The 20,174-nt window shown below is 44.3% G+C and overlaps 1 protein-coding gene and 1 long non-coding RNA gene across 2 annotated transcripts; one reads left to right on the forward strand and one right to left on the reverse strand.

The window, feature by feature from the left end:
* Nucleotides 1-242: 242 nt before the first annotated feature.
* sh3bp4a (SH3-domain binding protein 4a) lies at nt 243-19,821 on the reverse strand. Its single transcript, XM_083551348.1, has 4 exons — nt 19,593-19,821; nt 17,145-19,507; nt 2,442-2,630; nt 243-2,132 (listed from the first exon to the last, which is right to left on the reverse strand). The coding sequence occupies exons 1-4, from the start codon at nt 19,711-19,713 to the stop codon at nt 1,908-1,910; spliced, it is 2,898 nt and encodes a 965-aa protein (XP_083407474.1). The 5' UTR covers nt 19,714-19,821; the 3' UTR covers nt 243-1,907.
* On the forward strand, nt 10,860-12,768 carry LOC310731671. Its single transcript, XR_014535270.1, has 2 exons — nt 10,860-11,271; nt 11,482-12,768. It is a non-coding gene; the product is annotated as an uncharacterized lncRNA (long non-coding RNA).
* Nucleotides 19,822-20,174: the final 353 nt, after the last annotated feature.

The following is a 20,174-nucleotide window of genomic DNA, read 5'->3' on the forward strand; positions in this document are numbered from 1 at the left end:
TGAATTCGGAGACCTCCAACATCTCCAGCTTGGAGACCCCCCAGAGAACTGGAGTGTTTGGTGAAGAATTTAGATAAACAAAATAACGGGGACGAATTATGAAATAAAGGAACAAAAATATTTTCAGTACAGGTGTGTGTGTGTGTGTGTGTGTGTGTGTGTGTGTGTGTGTGTGTGTGTGTGATATAAAATTAGTCCACTTGGTCTGATGAGTTCTTCAGAATAACTTGAGAAACATGACATTTCCAAACTGATGGCGTATTTATTGACCCGATTCAAACAAAAAGTACAGCACATTTGATTCCTTACACACACACACACACACACACACACACACACACACACACACACATCCTTTACACATGTAGCTGGAACTATTACACGTGGCTACAATTTTCCATGTGACAGCAGTGAGAAGATGGACGGAGGAGATCAATGCACAGAAACACACACAGTCTCGGTATGACTCACGCGGAGACGGACGCTACACGCTAAAAACAACACGTCACGGGTTCACGTGAAGACGATCGGGGGCGCGGCTAGCAATCGGATTTAAAGAGAAACATACAAAAAAGAGAGAAAAGTAACAAAGGAATATAAGAGAAGAGAAGGAGAGCGGGTTCGTGAATAATACTGCACCATAACACTTTACATGGATCACTATTTGGCAACTAAATCACTTCATTACAGTTTCCTTCAGGCTGCAGCTACATCGCACGATTATGATCCTGAAGTGACTCGGGGTTTAATCGGATGAGTGTGAGCGTGTGTTACCCATAATGCACTTCTTCAGAGATATTTAGCTAGTATTAGCTAGCAGTACAATTTTGTGATTGAATAAGTCGTCTCTACGTGATAATATCCAATGATCATCAGTTAACTCTGATTAGACTGGATTGGATTAGATTGGATTAGCCTCCCATAGTGCATTCTGCATAGCTTTGCAGTTTAACATCTGAGTACACTGGTACGGGTTATGGGGAAAAAAATAAGCAGCAGACCTCCGATAAAACAGGAGACGAGCCAATCAGCATTTGGAAATCTCAAGCCACGCCCCTTCTCTCATTCAAATCTATTAAAAAACTCGATGTTTGAAATAAACATTTTCCTTTTTCCCGGTTCAGGATGACGAAATCTAAAAAAAAAAAAAATACGTAAAATGGAAAGTTGGAAGAAATCCACATTGCTAACGAGTCTTACACAGCTAATGCTAACCACAAAGGTTTTTTATTTACGAGTTCATATCCAAAGACAAAAACCATACAGCGAAGAGAACATCACTGAACATCTACTTTGAAAGTAGCTCAAAAGAACTTTAGCATTAGCGCTGTAGCCCAGACTGTTGTCTCACTGGAGTCTCACTGGATTTAGAAAGCAGTAGATAGTAACATTAACCTCATTCTGACTGACAAAGAAAAACAGACAAACAAACAGGATTTAACATCAATTCCAACAATCGAACTGATCGCGCTCAGAAAGGTGAGGGGAAAAAACAGGTAACACACGTACAGCGTGTGTCCAGGCGGTTCGCTAATGCTAATTCACAGCTAGCGCAATCTTAGTGACTTTGCTACTGCTACCGTTCTACATTCTGGTTCACTGATTGTCCATCAGGTGGAGAGAAAATGTGGAAATAAAGCCACGTTAGTACACATTACGCTTTTTTATCTTCTACTGAAAGAAAAATAATTTAGTCTAAAAATCATTTATATATAAAAAAAAAAAAAAAAAGGAAAAAGAAAGGCGGCGACAAAAAAACATGCGGAATGGGAAAGTGACGCTACGCGAATGTTTTGGCTTCCAGAGACGAACGCAGACCAACTGAAAGAGGTCAAAAGTCAAACTGTGAAGAAGGACGTGTCACAGATGATTCTGAGGTAAAAAACGTGTGCGACGATGCGCGGAGTTTAGATGGCGAAGTCGTCGTGAGAGGCGGGGCTGAAGGCGGAGCTCCGCAGCATGTCGAGGCAGTTGACGAGGATGAGCGTGCCCGTGAGATGTTTCCAGCGCTTGGTGATGGGGTTCTTCATGCGGTCCAGGCCCAGCTGCAGCTCCTGGATCACGTCACGGTAGCTGTCTCCAATCTGAGCTGCCCACGTCAGCAGGAAGTCGTACGCCGGCTTCCACATGGCCTGCCGATGGAGACACAGAGTGCTGTGTTCAATGCTACGCTCGGCAGGTTGATTATTCAAAAATATTAAAGAACAAAAAATCGCATTGATTTATAATGATTGAATTACGGTTACTATAGTAACGGCTATTCCACAGGAGGTATGGTGTTTTTTATCACATTTATTTATATTTATTGCATTGCGGTTGCTATACAGGGACGAGTATAAAGCTGTTGATCAAGTAAGGAGTCTCCAGTGTTAGTTTGTTTAGAACGCTAGAAGGTGTGTGAGTTTGTGTGTGTGTGTGTGTGTGTGTGTGCGTTTTCTCACTTCAGCGTCCATCACGCCATTGCGGTCTCTATGTGGAGCTTCGTAGTCGTCCATCTGCTGCTTGGAGACGTGAGCGAGTTTCTCGGCCAGTTCCCTCCAGCGAGGAGCCACTTCCACCGCCGTCGTCAGGAGGACGAAGTCCAGCAGGAGACGCACCACCAGACCCTGACAGTCCATCTTTAACAGAGCCTGTATAGAAACACACACACACACACACACACACACACACACACAGTCAGTAAACAGCGAGAGCAGTCGGACATGAGGTCGTGAACTTTTTGTCTGCCTTCTACAGCTTTCTTTTTGTTTTTTTCACGTTTCCTGTCTCTCTCTCTCTCTGTTTCCTCCTTCTGTCTCACTTTTAGTCCCAGTCTCTTTCTTTCGCTCATGTTTCTCCTAATCTCTCTCACTCTCTCTCACTCTGTCTGCTCTGTGTCTCGCAGTAGACAACAGGAGTAAATAATTGCATCCTCTACTGCATCAGGGGGGTCCAGCCCTGTTTCCTGCCTCTTTCTAACACAGTGCCGACACACACACACACACACACACACACACACACACACACACACACACACAGGAAGCCATATTTGGAATAAGAATGGGTCTGTAGGGATTTACAGAATGAACTGGTAACTCCCCTATGCCTGTGTGTGGAGTTTAGGATATATATGACTGGATATATATGACCCAAACAAAACCATGATTTATGATGTCACAAAATCAGCTCATATATGATATGCAAATGAGCTAACCCAGGTTAAGGTAGCGGTGATCAGTGTATAGGGGCGGTTTGTCATTTGCATACTCATGTATATTTATAAACAGTGGCAGTGATAACAAAATGGGATGTTTATTGTCATTAATAACTTTCATTTGATAGACTGCAAGCATGATGAAAAATCTAATGTCGAATAATTAAATACTGAATAACCGGAGCTCGAATAATTAAATGATCAGGTGTCAAATAATCAAACGATGTGTAATCTGATGAAGGCAACTGTAAAACAATTAGATGACATTGAATAATCAGGTGTCGACTAATTAGATGTCAAATAATCAGATTAAATGCCAAATAATCAAAAATCCGTAAAAAAAAGAGAAAAATCTGACGTCGAGTAAGCGGATGTTAAATAAATGAACGATGTATAATCAGACATTGAATAATCAGATGAAGGTGGACGTTGAATAATCAGGTGGCAATTAATCAGATGTCAAATAATCAGATATCAATGGACTTATATTCAGACATTGAATAATCAAAAGACAAATGATCAGGTGTCGACTAATCAGATGTTGATGGACACGGAATAATCAGATGTTAAATAATCAAATGTCAAATAATCGTTGTATAATCAGACATTGATTGATGTCAAATAATCCAATGTTAAATAATCAGGTGTTGAATAATCGGATGTAGAATAATCGGATGTTGTATGATTAGACGGTGAATAATCGGATGTTGTATGATTAGACGGTGAATAATCGGATGTTGTATGATTAGACGGTGAATAATCGGATGTTGTATGATTAGACGGTGAATAATCGGATGTTGTATGATTAGACGGTGAATAATCGGATGTTGAATAATCGGATGCTGTATGATTAGACAGTAAATAATCGGATGTTGTATGATTAGACGTTGAATAATCGGATGTTGTATGATTAGACGGTGAATAATGGGATGTTGAATAATGGGATGTTGTATGATTAGACGTTGAATAATCGGATGTTGTATGATTAGACGGTGAATAATCGGATGTTGAATAATCGGATGCTGTATGATTAGACGGCAAATAATCGGATGTTGTATGATTAGACGTTGAATAATCGGATGTTGTATGATTAGACGGTGAATAATGGGATGTTGAATAATCGGATGTTGTATGATTAGACGGTGAATAATCGGATGTTGAATAATCGGATGTTGTATGATTAGACGGTGAATAATCGGATGTTGAATAATCGGATGTTGTATGATTAGACGGCGAATAATCGGATGTTGTATGATTAGACGGTGAATAAACGGATGTTGAATAATCGGATGCTGTATGATTAGACGGTAAATAATCGGATGTTGTATGATTAGACGTTGAATAATCGGATGTTGTATGATTAGACGGTGAATAATGGGATGTTGAATAATCGGATGTTGTATGATTAGACGTTGAATAATCGGATGTTGTATGATTAGACGGTGAATAATCGGATGTTGTATGATTAGATGGTGAATAATCGGATGTTGTATGATTAGACGGTGAATAATCGGATGTTGTATGATTAGACGGTGAATAATCGGATGTTGAATAATCGGATGCTGTATGATTAGACGGTAAATAATCGGATGTTGTATGATTAGACGTTGAATAATCGGATGTTGTATGATTAGACGGTGAATAATGGGATGTTGAATAATCGGATGTTGTATGATTAGACGTTGAATAATCGGATGTTGTATGATTAGACGTTGAATAATCGGATGTTGTATGATTAGACGGTGAATAATCGGATGTTGTATGATTAGACGGTGAATAATCGGATGTTGAGTAACGTCAGCGTTAGTGATTCATGTTGGTCAGATGCAGGAGATGACGTGTGATAAACACCTTCTCAGCAGGAGTAAAAAGGGACGGAGAAAGAAATCAGCAGATCAATCAGAGCAGAGCAGAGCAGAGCAGAGGAATGGGTGAAAGTGTGGGTAGAACGATCGATACTTTATTTAAATCCCCCACTGAGAGAATTTCGCCATTTCAGAATCTCAGATACACGGCTGGGGAAAAGATCGAGAAGGTTCAGATCCTGCAGAGTTTCTATGAAGAGTAACTTTTTTTGCTAGCAAAGTTCTCTCTACCTGCTGGAGCTACGTGCAGGATCATAATTAGGAGTCAGGAGTCGTGAATCCAAAAAGAAAGTGGCTCAAATGATCAGTAGAAGCAAACAAACTACTCGCATGAGGACACGCGCTTAATAACCTCACTGCTGTTTGTTAGCAAGACTCTGTAAGAACTGCCTGTGTGTTGTTTATATATATATATATAGTGTGTGATTGCAAACAGATGTGGCTAATTAGACATCCAATGAACTTGAGCCTGGTTATTGGTCATGTGACAGTGTTTGTAGTCCTTGTGCATGATGGGAAATGGAGTTGAATGTGGAATTTGTTAGCATTAAATAGAAGAACGATCGCGTAAGATGTAATGGAAATCGTTCGACTGACGTTTGATATCATTTCGGTCAATAGGAGCGCTTCTAAATAAGACGTTTAAACTTAACTTGAAAATCTAAAACTGATTTAGGGGCGGGGCTAACAAAACACTAATTTATGATGTCTCAAAATTAGTGGTATGCAAATGAGTGAACCCAGGTAAAGTTAGCGACGATCAGTGATGGAAGTTCAATTCATTCATTCATTTTCTCCCTCTCATCCGTAATTCGGGTCGCGGGGGCAGCAGTCTAAGCAGGCCCCCGCCTTCGACTGCTGCCCAATCCTCACAGCACCGTCCCTTACGCTCCCTCCTGCAGGTGGTGAGTCCACGGGAAGGCGGCTCCACATCACGGACCTTGATATTTCCCTCGTAAGGGACCCCCGGAGCATAGAGGGTTACGGGCCTTGCTCAAGGGCCCAAGAGTGGCAGCTTGGCGATACCACGGCCTGAACCCCAGACCTTCCGATCGGCAACCCAGCGCCTTAACCGCTGATGGAAGTTGCCACTGTAAAATAACCACGTGAGGGAATGAGAAGAGAACCCAAGACTGTTATGATAATGATATTAGGGGCGGCTCCTCATTTGCATACTCATCGGCTGTGGAAACGACGCCTCGTTATACGTTGCGATTGTGGAGTCGTTCCCGTCCTGTGGTTTGTTTAATGCAGTAAACATTTATTGAACACGGTATTGGGTTGTTATGAGTAAAGCGAGGTGAGACCTGCAGGTATTTCCGCTCGGGTTAATAGGCGTATGATTGGAGGGATAATCTTCGCCTGTAAAAGTGCGCCGAATTGCCCGAGTCGAATCTCTCACGCGAACACTCTTCGCTTTAATGCATGAAGAAACCGTCACATAAATTCCCATAAAAACAATTTCCTCCGTCTCTGCGCTCTGATTGATTCTTCTCTTCGGCTCATGCACGCTTTAATCCGCTCCCAGGATGAGCGATCGCTTTCTTTTCCGCTTGGCTAATGGCGTGTTTGGGTCTGTGCCAGACAAGGCCCCTGGAGAACTCCTAGGGCTTAGTGAAGCTTTCCCAGCAGCCTGGAGGTGGATGTTCACGACGCGACACTGCTAACATCACAAAATGAATTTTAGACTTAAATGATCCAAATCAGTATTCAGAACTCATGTGAGAGTTACAAAAGTGACGGTGGGGTTTAGCTAAAAAAAGGGGCATGTCTGGTTGAAACGTGTTTCCTGCATGATATCAGCTCAGGCGAGGAGTTACTGTATGTAGATGTGAGGGCCGTTGCAGGAGAGTGACAGGTCAGATGATTCTTCACATTGTCAAACAGTCTTCAGTCCGTATTTTCTATCCCTGGTTTCTTTTCGGTTTAAAGGCGAGACTTTTGGTAGTAAAACTCCTTCTGAATGTGGAGCTCAGAAACTCAGAAGTTTCCCCAGTGTGTTTTACTCCAGTGTACTCCACACCTAGTGTGTTTCACCATGTGATTCACCCCCAGTTTGTCTCACCCTAATTTTTTTGTCCCCAGTGTGTCTCACCCTCTGTGTATTTCATTTCCACTGTCTCACTCTCATCCTCTTAGTGTCTCAAACTCAACCTGTCTCACCATCAGTGTATTCCTTCCCCAGTGTATCCCCCCAGTGTCTTACCCCCAGTCTCTTACCCTCAGTGTATCCCCCCCAGTGTCTTACCCTCAGTGTATTCCTTCCCCAGTGTCTTACCCCCAGTCTCTTACCCCCAGTCTCTTACCCTCAGTGTATCCCCCCCAGTGTCTTACCCTCAGTGTATTCCTCCATCAGTCTCTTACACCCAATGAATTCATAAACCAGTCTCTTACCCTCAGTCTATCCCCCCCAGTGTCTTACCCTCAGTGTATTCCAGCCTCAGTGTCACATTCAGTGTGTCTTTGTAGTCAACCCTCACCCCTTAATGTGTCTTAACCCCAATGTTTCACTACCAATGTGTCTCACCCCTTGTGTGTCTCACCTTCAATATCTCACCACCAGTGTCCCACCCTCAATGTATCCCACCACCAGTGTGTCCCACTCCCGAAGTTTCTTACCTCTTCCAGTGTGTCCAATCCCCCAATGTGTCTCATTACCAATGTATCCCAACACCAATGTGTCCCCCGGTAAATTCTTCCCACAGTGTCTTTCCCTCAGTGTATTCCAGCCCTAATATTTTTGACCTCCGAAGTGTTTTACCACCGTGTCTCATCACCAATGTGTCCCACTCCCAATGTGTCCCATCCCCCTGTATCACCCCCAATGTGTCTCATTACCAATGTGTCCCACCCCCAACACGTCTCACCATTAGTGTCCCACCCTCAATGTAAGGCATAATGAAGCCCCATGATTTGACTTTGCATGGTTTTTGAGCAGTCAGTGCTGTAACTCGCTCGGCTCGGTGTGTGAGCGCTCTCTCTCCCCGTGACTCTGATACGTTACTAAGCTCTGCTGCAATGAGGCTTTTTTCTCTCTTAAAACTTTTTTACACTTCATTTTGGCACAAACACACAAACAATAATTGCTTTTCTCGGAATTTGTACAGACAAGCACTCTACCTGCGTTAGCAGCTGCAGCCCTAAAAAACGTTCTCCCGAGTTCTCACGCTCTATCAGTCACGCTTGTGTTTGCTGCTATTACGTGGTGATAAATATTAATGATCGTTTGCATCTCACACACATTTACATTTATTAATTAGGCAAACTTTTCCGTTTTAGAGCATTAGCAAGAAGGAAAATCTATAAACTCTATAAATGTAATGCTGTGCACCATCTTGTGTTTTTACACTAACCATAGTGATCGTCAGACATACAGCTAACGTTCAGCTAGCGCACTGAGCTCCATCTGGGTTGTTCACGATTAGGTGGTGGGTGTGGCTTGGTGTATCTCGAATGCTTCTGACTGTTGGTAAATGATTGAGGAACCTACTGAGAGCCTGGCAGGACGAGCGACCCTTTATCCGGTTTAAGTAGATTTGTGTGTATCCTGTCTCATAACTCGGTGAGATATCCGCAGAAGACGAATGATTCGATTAGCAGGGAAGGAGGAGACGTAGCAGAGAAGTGTCACTGCTTTTCTTCTTCTCTATCTCATTCACTCTCTGACAAAAGAGACGAGACGAAATGAGACGAGTGCATGGTGAGATACGCTTCCACTTTCTCATTTACTAAAAATGGGGTCCGATAGCGAAAGCTGATCCCAGACTTTTCCAGACTTAAATCTGCAGACTTTGCTAAAGGTTTTTAAGATCATATCTAACATCTGAAATAATGATTACATTTGAATTAGAACGTGTTACATGTGTTACGTTACAATCTCTGACGTGTTCTATTATATTAGCAAATAATTGCTGGAAGGTTGTAGCTAAAACCGTGCAATGATAATCATTTATACATTTATTTCTATACCTAAACAGTTCAGGTTCAGAGCCTTGTTCAGGGGCCCTGGGAAATCCAACATATTAACCACTGAGCTCCCAACTCCTCTCCACCTACTTCTGGATAGAGTTCTCTTTAACTGAAGACCTACAGCTGAACCACCTAAAGATCCATGAGGTTTTTGTGGAAGGTTAATAACCTTTGATAACCTCAAAAATGATGGACTTGTACTGAATGGACAATTTGGTGTTACCCACACAAGGATGGGGTCCCTTTTGAGTCTGGTTCCTCTCAAGGTTTCTTCCTAATAAAGGCTCAGGGAGTCTCACCACCCTCTCAAAAAATTTTCAAATTATTATTTCTCAAAAAAAACGCTCGCTTTAGTACCAAAAACATACTGGAACAACCTACAATGATGGCAAAACTGCACACTACGCTGAGGAACGAAACACGTTCAGAACGCACATTAACGACCACATTAACGTGACCTCGAATCACAAAGACCAGCCCCTGTTTAGACTGGTTTACAAAAAAATACAACACAGAACATTCCAGATAAATCGAACCCAAAGCACCTCGATTTCATTGCTGCTTGCGTAGTGAACACGACCGCATGCGCACGCCAGCTAATGAGCTCTGCGTGAAAGCAGCTTAGCAAAGCTAAATCAGGCAGAAGCGAGACCCTCGGTTCCATTCTTTCCTGTGTAAGAAGCGAAAGCCGTTTGTGAACACTAGGTGTCAAACCGCTGTTTTTACGCCTCCGTACCCGGCAGGACATTAACGAGAGAATCATGAGAGCATTCAGGGTCAGGTTTCACCTCCGGGGTCTCTGGATCACGTTTTAGTTCATAAACATTTGGAAAAGGAAAAAGAAAAACACGTGGAATTTACAAGAAGCGTAGCGGGTTCGGTGTGGCATAGTCAGAGTCTGGAGGTTCTTTTAGATTTACTCTGGAGCTCATGAGGTTCAGGAGGCTAGCATGAAACGTAAAACTCTGGAACGTATTCGAACAAGAAGAACGTGAACAAGCCTGAAATAAGCAGGAGAATGTTTCCAAAATGATCCATCTCACACTCGTTTGGTTGTCTGCTGAGATATTACTTCACATTTGACATTTATCAGGTCACTATCTTGTTTATCTGGCGCTTGGCGGGAAAACATGGACGCGTGGTGAGGAAAATGATGCTGATAATTTGGCCCTGTAACTGTTCCAGCCCATTAATCCACCAACAGCACAACATTTCTCCTTTAACTCTGTCTTTCTTTCTCTACGTTTCTACCACACATCATCTAATCTCACGGCCACATGGACAGGACCCCCGCATGGACGTGATGGAATTCATTTAGAACGATCTCCTGACGTTCCGACGAATCCCATACTCCTGTTCAGTGAACAAAACCTCAGCAATGGAATGACTGGAATTCGGTTCCTGTCACTCAAAAACACCCTGACAAAAGATTCCTTAATTAAATGTGGGGATTAGTATGCAGGAGCACCGGAAGCTGGACCACCTGCTCACTCAGTGTAAGAGTGTGTGTGTGTGTGTGTGTGTACTCATAAAGCTGGAATGCTGAATCAGGAGCCTCAGTGATGTGGATATAAATACTCCAGCACTCACCTGGTCTGAGTCCAGACCTGACCAAAGCTCCTTAGAGACATTTTAATTATTTAAAGATTTAGTTTTTAAATGCAGTGAATATGAACGAGTCTGTAACTGGGATTTAATGTGTGTGTGTGTGTGTGTGTGTGTGTGTGTGTGTGTGTGTGTGTGTGTGTGTGTGTGTGTATGTGTGTGTGTTTTCACTATGTGACAGACCTCGAAGTCTGAGTTAAAGGGCAGCCAGACAGACAGAAACAGACAGGCAGGCAGACAGACAGACAGACAGACAGACAGACAGACAGACAGGCAGACAGACAGACAGACGTTCCCAGAGCCAAGCACATCTGAAGCACTTTATTAGCATCTGAAAGCAATTTCTGTCCCCCAGTCACTCAGCAGGAGGTGAAGGAGGAAATGATGGACTCGGGGTGGAAAGCGAGAAACCAGCACCGCAGTGTCTCCCCTCTGACAGACGCGAGTGATGGAGGGAAACTGACCTGCGTCCTCACAAACGCACAATGTGTTTATCTCATACACACTTCACACGTGTCTCCATTCTGCAGGGTGAGGAAGGGGAGAGAAACGCGAGATAGACATACGCTGAGAGATACGCTGGGGTTGAGAGACTAATGAGAGTAAGATGCTGAGTTGAGGTTAAGATGCTGAGCTATAGTGAGAAACTGAGCTGAGAGTAAGACACAGAGTTAAAAGTGAGACACTGAGTTGACAGACTAAAGTTCTATATGAACATTCGAGTGAGACACTAATGAGAGTGAAAGCTGAGCTGAGTGTGAGACACTGAGCTAAAAGTGAGACACTGAGTTAAGAGTGAGATTGAGCTGAGAGTAAGACACTGAGCTGAGAGTGAGACACTAAGCTGAGAGTGAGACACTGAGCTGAGAGTGAGAGAATTGAGAGTGAGACAATAAGCTGTAAATGAGACAGTGAGCTGAGAGTGAGACACTGAGCTGAGAGTGAGACACTGAGCTGAGAGTAAGACACTGAGCTGAGAGTGAGACACTGAGCTGAGAGTGAGATGCTGAGTTGAGATCTGCAGACACGTTTGTGTGTTTGGTGTTAACTAGCGAACACAATGAGACCTTACAGCTTCAGGTTCTGTAGATTGTTCGTTTCTGCTCAAATGCTATTGAGCATTAAAAATGGTGAGAAAGAATGGAGGCGTATTTAGAGGTCATTTATCCTGACGGCGATGTCGGCTCACCTTGCTCCCTTCTGTATAAGGTGAATTGTGCTGTCCATCCTGACAGCTTCCCATTAAAAAGACATTTGTGTGTGTGTGTGTGTGTGTGTGTGTGTGTGTGTGTGTGTGTGTGTGTGTGTGTGTGTGTGTGTGAAATCAACACTTGCACTTCTCCCCCATGGGCGCGGTCTGTTCGTGACGCTCGTGACATGGGATGATGGTCCTGCGTTTATCCTCCAGCTGTGACAGCTTAACTTCACCTGCATCTTCTCATTAAAACGAGATCTGCACTACAGCACAGTGAACATGGCTTGGATTTTTACTCCCTATAATATTTCACTTCTTGGTTTGCTACACGTCTCAAACATCTACGGAAAACGAAAGCTCAGGATGAATCGCACGGCTGATTCGATTTCCATGGCGATGCCGGAGGTTATTTTATTAGTGTGAGAGAAATGACGCCGTGAGATGGTCAGGGTGATGAACACAAACTCGACAGCGCAGGAGGTAAAAACGTCTAAGGAGGTCAGATCTGTGAGCAGAGCTCGAGAAGTATCATCGCTGTCTCCTCAGGGAACGGGAGACATAAAGCAAAAAAAAAAATAACTTTCATAAATGGCTCGTGCTCTATCAGGCATGACAGTGTGTGTACCTCCATGCTAACCACATCTCATGAAAATCATGAACCTACACTCCAAGCCTGGGAGATGATCCTTTTCTGGAGGAAAGATTTCCCAGCACAACCAGACTGCTAGTCAGAAACGTTTTGAGAGGGTATAAAAAAGTTTCCAGACTAGTTTTGTAACTCGCCAACAGATGGCAGCACGAGGCTGCACGCACAGTCACAGGGAGCACCGAGCTTTTGTGCCAAAAGATATTGTTCTGTGTACAACAGGTGTTGTGCGACCAGTGCTAATCTGAACTCTCGTGTAACCGCATCTGCGATTTCATCACAAACTGATCTGTGAAACGCAAACCCTGGATGCTCCAGGACCGATTTCTCCTCGCATGCGGGTTTCTCTCCGGAAACGGTGCGGTGTCTCTTCCGCAGCCACCCGACTCGGCAGATTTGGCTCCTGCTGAACTTCCCGAAGATTAAGATCCAGCTCGCTGTTTTAACACATTGTTGAGGAGATCCGGCACGAAGACTTCCATGACACGTTCCAGAAGAACTCTGGGAGAGCTGTAGCGCTGAGAAATAAAGTATTTTCTAATAAACAGAGCGAGTTTTGAAATGTTTTGATACCATCTCTGGTAAGGAGGCATCCCTGGAGAATCCCCTCAGAAAAAAAAACAAAACAAGGGCAGGCGACTTTTCAGCAGCTACACACTGTTGTGTTGTGTGTTGTGTTGTTTAGAGTGTAAACTCTTTGTGAAAACGAACGCCGAGGCAGAAAATCCACGCTTAGCGGAATTCGGGTGACTGAGACTGGGTTAGCAACCTGAGGGGGAGGCTGGCTAACTGAGCTGGGCAGCGTATATCTCTTTGCTCACACACACACACACACACACACACACACACACACACACACACACACACACACACACACAGGCTTTTACAGCTCAGTGCAGAAAGCAGGTTCACACCTTTAAATGAAATGAAACTTTGGGTTAATCGATTTCCCCCGAGGGCTTCACAGGAACGAGCCCTTAATCACACCAAACATTCTGTTACGACTTAATCCATCAATCCATCATTACACACCGCTTACAGTGTCTGTGATGTGTGTAATGATTCATATATTGACACATGACCCAAGAGCTCATCCTTCATCATTTACAAGTAGCTAGTTAGCTAGTTAGCGTGCACACACACACACACACACACACACACACACACAGACACAACCCCACACAACCACTCTTCCTAAGGTGTTTCCTCTGTTCTGATCAGATGTAGACAAACCGTACTACGCAGAAATAACAAAAACAAGAAAACACAAGGCGCCTGCACCATAACACACACACACACACACACACACACACACACACACACACACACACACACACACAGAGAGAGATCTGCTGAGGCTGGTGATGAACTCTGCTGAACTGTGGCAGAGCACTCAGGAATGGATTTATTGCAACAATACGTGCTGTAATGATGTTGCTGCTGATGGATGATAGAAGATTCCACCATCCTGATATCTGGAGTTCGAGTCTCTCAGCTCCTGATGGTGCAGTGAGATGATTAAGCAGGTGATTAGTCAGGATGTAGATGGCGATTGGTCAGAAAGATTATGGATGATGATTGGTCAGAAGAAATGTGGATGGTAATTAATCAGGAGGATGATGGATGGTGATTGGTCAGAAGGATTGTCGCTGGTAATTGGTCAGGAGGATGATGGCTGGTGATTGGTCAGAAGGATTGTCGCTGGTAATTGGTCAGGAGGATGATGGATGGTGATTGGTCAGAAGGATTGTAGATGGTAATTGGTCAGGAGGATGATGAATGGTGTTTGGTCAGAAGATCGAATAAAAAATACAAAAGTGTGTTCTGTGATTATGAAGAAACTGCTGTGGGAGCAGATGAAGAAACGCATTGGGACATGCTGTAATAGGAAAAGAATCCACTGCAGGCAGGATTTAACCTCGTGAGCAGAGTTTATGACTTACAGATGTGAGAATTCTTTAATAAACAATCACGACTGCAGATTTCTAAACCCTGACCGAGGCGTTCCTACATTTCTGTCTGCACCGCAGCTTTTTCACCTCTCTCTCACACACACACACACACACACACACACACACACACACTCCAGCTGCCTCAGCAGACATGTTGGAACACTGGCACTGCGGTAGATGCTCAGGCAGGGTGAGGTGGTGAGGTCATTAGGACCTGTTGAAACAGTGTCATTACAGTCGCCATAAACTTTATAAACCTGCGTTTTTATGATTCCAGAGCGCGGCGAGGAGGGGAAATCACCTCTGTGGAGGGTTTTGCCGCATTTGTGAAGTTTGAGCTGCAGACCTGGATGCCATGTTTTCATACCGCACCTGATTAGAAAGCAGGATTATGGAACTGCCTTTAGAAGAGAGAAGAAAGGACTGCTCGTACATGAGGAGGATGAAAAACCTGAAGTGAGGAGTGTGTTGTAGTCCTGCTCTCACTGCTCTTTAACTTCAATAAAATGATAAAAAAATGCAATATTTCATATTTGATCAAACGAATGATGTGAACTAAATGACTCAAAAGAGATTCGTTCGTTTTGATGAACGTGATTCAAAGAACCGAGTCACTAAAATGATCCGATCTTTCCATCACTAGCATGTATGTGATTAAGTTGTTTATTGTGGACAGACAGATGTATTTACACTCGTGTAACATCTGGCTAAAGGGCATCGGGTCTTTGTGGATAATCCATAACGTGATATAATCCTGATTTGCAACACCCTGGAGACCTGAGATGCCAAACCCCGGCTGAATTCTCCTCTGAATTGAAACGTAATTAAAAAAAAAAAGTAAAAGTAAGTATTCATCTCACCGAGGACGAGCGACCATCATTCTGACCAACACACACACACACACACACACACACACACACACACACACACACACACACACACAGTTTGTGTGTACGCCTGTGGATTGGGTTGATGACTGGAAGTGGTGAATACGGCAGACGCATCCTCACCCGACCCCGTTCCCGCTAGGCCTTATTTCTAAACGCACGTTTGGAAAGCTTGTGTGTGTGTGTGTGTGTGTGTGTAGGTCATTGGGTGAAGAGAAGAGAAACGGTAAATGAAGGGAAGCCTCGTGGCATCATCACCTCTCATTATATTTGCAGAGGTATAAATGATATCTCCTGCTGCTCGCGCTATTAGAGAGCCGGCCCGTGGACAAAGCGCTAATAACGATGCCGTCGGCGCAGAACAAAAAGATTAATGCGTCATCTTTTGGATGGTAGGAAGCAAAATTTAAACGTCTATCCGAAAGGCCCAGGAGTGCGGGAAGTAATCGTTTTGTCTCGCGGGTGATAAACGAGCTCACACTGGGACCACGATGCGCCGTGGATGATGGAGCTTCCTTTCACACACACCTCTATCCCATAACTTCTCTCAGACGCATCGATTATCGACGATGTGTTGTCTCGCCTCACTGTGGCACATCTCATGCTGAGATCAACCGACCAGAACAATCCGCTGTCTCACACACACACACACACACACACACACACACACACACACACACACACACACACACACACAGCTTCCTGATATGTGCTTTACGTCCTCATGGTGGTGTTTGATAACGAGGTAAAGGCGCAGCACCAGTGTGGTTCATTAGGATATTAGGCACAGAGACATTACTGCTCTCGACAGCAGATCAAACACACAACACCAACCACGCTTTCAATACTTTCAAGTCTGGACTTTTGGCATATTTTGAAAAGAAAATAGGTTTTGCCTCTAGTGATATCATCCTCAGTTCCTCACCAGCAACTCTGAAAATCAAATCACTACCAGGCCTTTTGCTTTGTTCTCCAAATAAAGCACATTCCCAGAGATCCAGGCACAGCGTGCTTCATCAGAGCCACTCGTCCATGCAGCGAATCTGCTGTTTGTGTACTGCAGCGAATCGAGCAGTTCCTGTTTTTTGGTTTTTCTTTACCTCTTTATTTCTTTATCACTGATTCTAACCATCAAAACCTGGATTCAGATACTTCTGATAATAACTCCATGCCTGGATTCAGATACTTCTGATAATAACTCCATGCATGTGGTCTTTTAATTTCCACTAACCCTGAGCTAAAACAAGCTCTATAGAAAACAAACATTGTTATTAGCAGCTAGCAAAATCTTCACATGCTCTCCTGGTGTTTGCACTGAGAACTGCTCGAGGTGTTCTCAGGGTCGATTTGGTTACCTGCCAGCACTTCTATTGCTATGATTAGTTTTTTTTCTGGAGATTAAAAAAAACAGCCGAGTTAGCATACTGCTAGCCCCAAACGCACAGCCCACACTGACAGCACCAACGTGTGCGAGGCTGATTAAAGTTTCCCCTTTAAGGTCTGAGCCAGCAAATCAAAGCCACTGCTGCTGCACTTGCAGCTTTCCCACAGCTGTGCAAGATAAGGAAAACGGACCAGAGCGAGACTTCTTATTAAAATTAGCCTGCTAGCCATTAGCACTAATCATCGCACGACAGATAAGAGGTTTCAAATAAGCTGGCTTTAAATCTGGGTTTAAACGGCCTCGAGTCCAGAGACACTTCATTTGTATGAAGCGAAGCTTGCGCATCGTTAATGCAATCAATGGCAATCACATTCAAATGCGCGCACACACACACACACACACACACACACACACACACCCTGCCTTAAATATTTACTTATTTACTTACCATCATGAGCTCCTTCTGAAAAGATTTCTTCTCCTTCATTTCCATGTTGTTGCAGTCCTCTTTGAGTTTCTCCAGAACCGAAGCCACCCTCTCAGGTTCACTATCCAAATCTGCCCTGCAGAAGTAAGTCAAGGGCAAATTATCGTAACCCAGGGCATCCGCAAACGCCCTCCAGTTTCCCAAGTTCTCCATTAGTACGGTCCTCACTGAGGCATAAATGTAGGTAAGAAACTTGCAGGGTTTGAGAATTTGCTCCAGCAGCATTGCGGTCGTGAGGTCTGGCCCGCAAAAGTAGATCGGCTTCACTTTTCCCAAGACGAGCACGTTTTTCACGTGGACGAGTCCGGTCTTTCCCTGATAGTAACCAATATACCACTCTTTGGTCCACAATTGTCCTTTCAATTTGATCTTCTCCTCGCTCAGCAAGGCAATGACGTCGCCCTTCTTATATTCCAGCAAGTATTGGTTCTTTGTTTGCCTAATCACTGTCTTGATCATTTTACCAAACTTTAAGTTGGTGACGCAGCGATTTTGAAACTGTGGGTATTTGGTTGTGATGGCCAAAGGGGACAGCAGGATTTTCCCTACTTCCTTCTTCTTCAGGAACCTCCGCTGCCCATTGGCTTTGATTCCAGTTTTAGGAGGTGGCTGTGGCGTCTGGACGCAGAACTGTGCGAGAATGCAATCCTGATCGTCCTTTACCTGAACGCGTAAGGTAAAGTCGGACAGCTCTTGAGGATTTCGAGAACTGATGACGTATATGAGCCGACTCACCTTGCCAAGCTTCACCTGAAAGCCCCGGACCATTCTGGCCTGGTCGTTTGTTTTTACCTCGTAGTTGCTCATATTCGAGTACATGCCTATTTGAAGGTCTTGAGGCCGGTTGAGGACAAACTGGTACTTTCCCCACAGCTGAAGTGCGACTGGTGGTGCCGATTGAGCTTGTTTCCCAACTTCAGTAACGAGTAGTGTCTTCGGAGCGCAGTCATGTCCAAAAACAGCCACCACTGTCTTAAAGGAGGGATGAATGTGCTTGGGCCCGTATAAACCCAAAGTGACTTTCTTCACCACTTGATCCCAGACTGTTAAATTAAAGGAAATGTTGTGGGACTGGACCACAACTGCAACATACATACACGGCTCCAGGCTGTCCAGCTGAACCTGAACTGTGTCACCATATATGTAAGCCTGAGGAACTGGGACGTATGGACCGTCTTTACTATCGCTCCTCACGCAGACAACCTTCGTCATTTGCCTGCTCTCTTTCTTCACCTCTACAGATACCTTCATCTCCAAGGTTATGAATGATTTTATCTCCATGTTGCTCAGTTTGATCTCCACTACCGGGCTGACTGTAGTACACCTATCATTGTTTAGTTCCAGTGGAGGATCCAGTAAAGCCTTCATAGAGATTTGTTGGGTGTCTCCCTCAACGACATGACCCTCAGGTACGTGAATACTGATGCTAGTGTCTGGCAGTTGAACTGCCCCACCACAACTGTCCAGCTTACAAACAATGTTCGTCTCAACTGGTTGTGTTTGGCCCCAGCCTGGATTCTGTCCCAAGGAATCGAGGTCATGGCAGGAGCGTGCTAACTTTCTATGATTCAACCAAGCTGTCCTAAAGTCCTCTCTGCTCTTAAACTGCTCGGGAGAAGGCGCCTTAAGACCTGTAAAGAATTCGGACGGTGGCAAAGGCGTAGTTGACTGAGACTGTAGGACTGATAACTCGGACAAACTGTAGGATCTTTTACTCCGGAAGAACGGGTTGTCCTTTCGGAATACTTGCAAAGTTTCGACGTTAGGGCTGGTGGGCGTGCCATCAAAGATGCTGCTGCCATATCCGTTACTGGTGCTGTTGCTGCTGGTCGTGGAGACAGGAGCAGATGGAGTCAGCGAATCAAACAGAAGCAAGTCAATGCTGTTGTGTTGGTTAGTGTTCTGGTCTTGGAGCTGGTTCTGCACAGTCCCGTTGAGAAATGGATTTGTCAAAAAGGGGTTGTTTTTGCTGTTATAAGCTGGAGTGAGCTTCAGGGACATTCCGGTCCACTCTCCCAGCAGGTCTAACTCCTTCACGCCTTCGTCTGAGGAGTCACCTAGGTTATCAACCATGCCGCTGTCGCTGAGATAGGAGTCCCGATAGCAAACAGGTTGGACGTATGACGAGGGAATGTATCCCATCTCTGTATTGTTGTGAGCATACCACCAGTCTCCCCCGGAGGTGTCCAACACGTACAGGCGATCTCCTTTGGAGAACTTTAACGTGGTGAAGCTGGATGGGCAGTAGTCCCTGATGGCGACTACTTCCTGTGCGGTCCCAAAAGATGCAGTGGTGTCCAAACGCAAGGCACTCGGAGAAGGCACTAAACAAAACAATTAAATAAGTATGGTATTTTAACAAAACATCCATTCTATAAGTGTCATTTCACGACGGGTTTTCGGACTGACCTTTTACTTCCGTAAGACTGGCCTCGGACACGTCCTCACTGAGGTCGATCAGGGTGCCTTCTGACTTGCATCGCGGGAGGACACTGTTGTTATTGGTCACTCGAATGCGATGGGCAGCCATGTTGTCTCTAGCCTTGTTCCGACTGGTTCACACTCCCATTGCCGTACGTACAGTTCTGTCATCGGCAGCTGTCCATATGAAGTTTATCTGGTGACACTGCCTGCACCCCTGGAGAGAAGCCACAATGAGGACAGATGGTGATTAAGATGAAAACGCTTTAGAAGGGCAAATTAGAAGCATTGCTTCAAAGCCAACTAGGGACAATATATAATATAGCATAATGAAGATGTTGCTACCGAGTGGGAGTGAAAGAGCAAAAGATCACATCACTTAATTGGTTTTTCTTTTTTTTTGGCCGAGTATTTATTTGGCTTCGTTATTCCCCCTCTTTTTTCCAAGCACAGTCGGAAAACGCTCAATTTATCCATCATTCAGCAATGATCTCAGAGGTATCATTAAAATGTGCCATCAACTATAAAGTTGTTTACCTCAATCACGTTGAAAGGCATTGTTTTGCACTG

Source organism: Silurus aristotelis, assembly GCF_946808225.1.
Source record: "Silurus aristotelis genome assembly, chromosome: 9".
Lineage (NCBI taxonomy): Eukaryota > Metazoa > Chordata > Actinopteri > Siluriformes > Siluridae > Silurus > Silurus aristotelis.

What these genes read in the sequence shown, in the direction of transcription:
- sh3bp4a (XM_083551348.1), bottom strand. Translation starts at nt 19,713, where the DNA reads ATGGCTGCCCATCGCATTCGAGTGACCAATAACAACAGTGTCCTCCCG. An exon ending in CAGTCTTACGGAAGTAAAAG is followed by an intron (nt 19,508 to 19,592) that starts GTCAGTCCGAAA and finishes TGTTTTGTTTAG; the next exon opens with TGCCTTCTCCGAGTGCCTTG. An exon ending in ATGGCGTGATGGACGCTGAA is followed by an intron (nt 2,133 to 2,441) that starts GTGAGAAAACGC and finishes CTCCATCGGCAG; the next exon opens with GCCATGTGGAAGCCGGCGTA.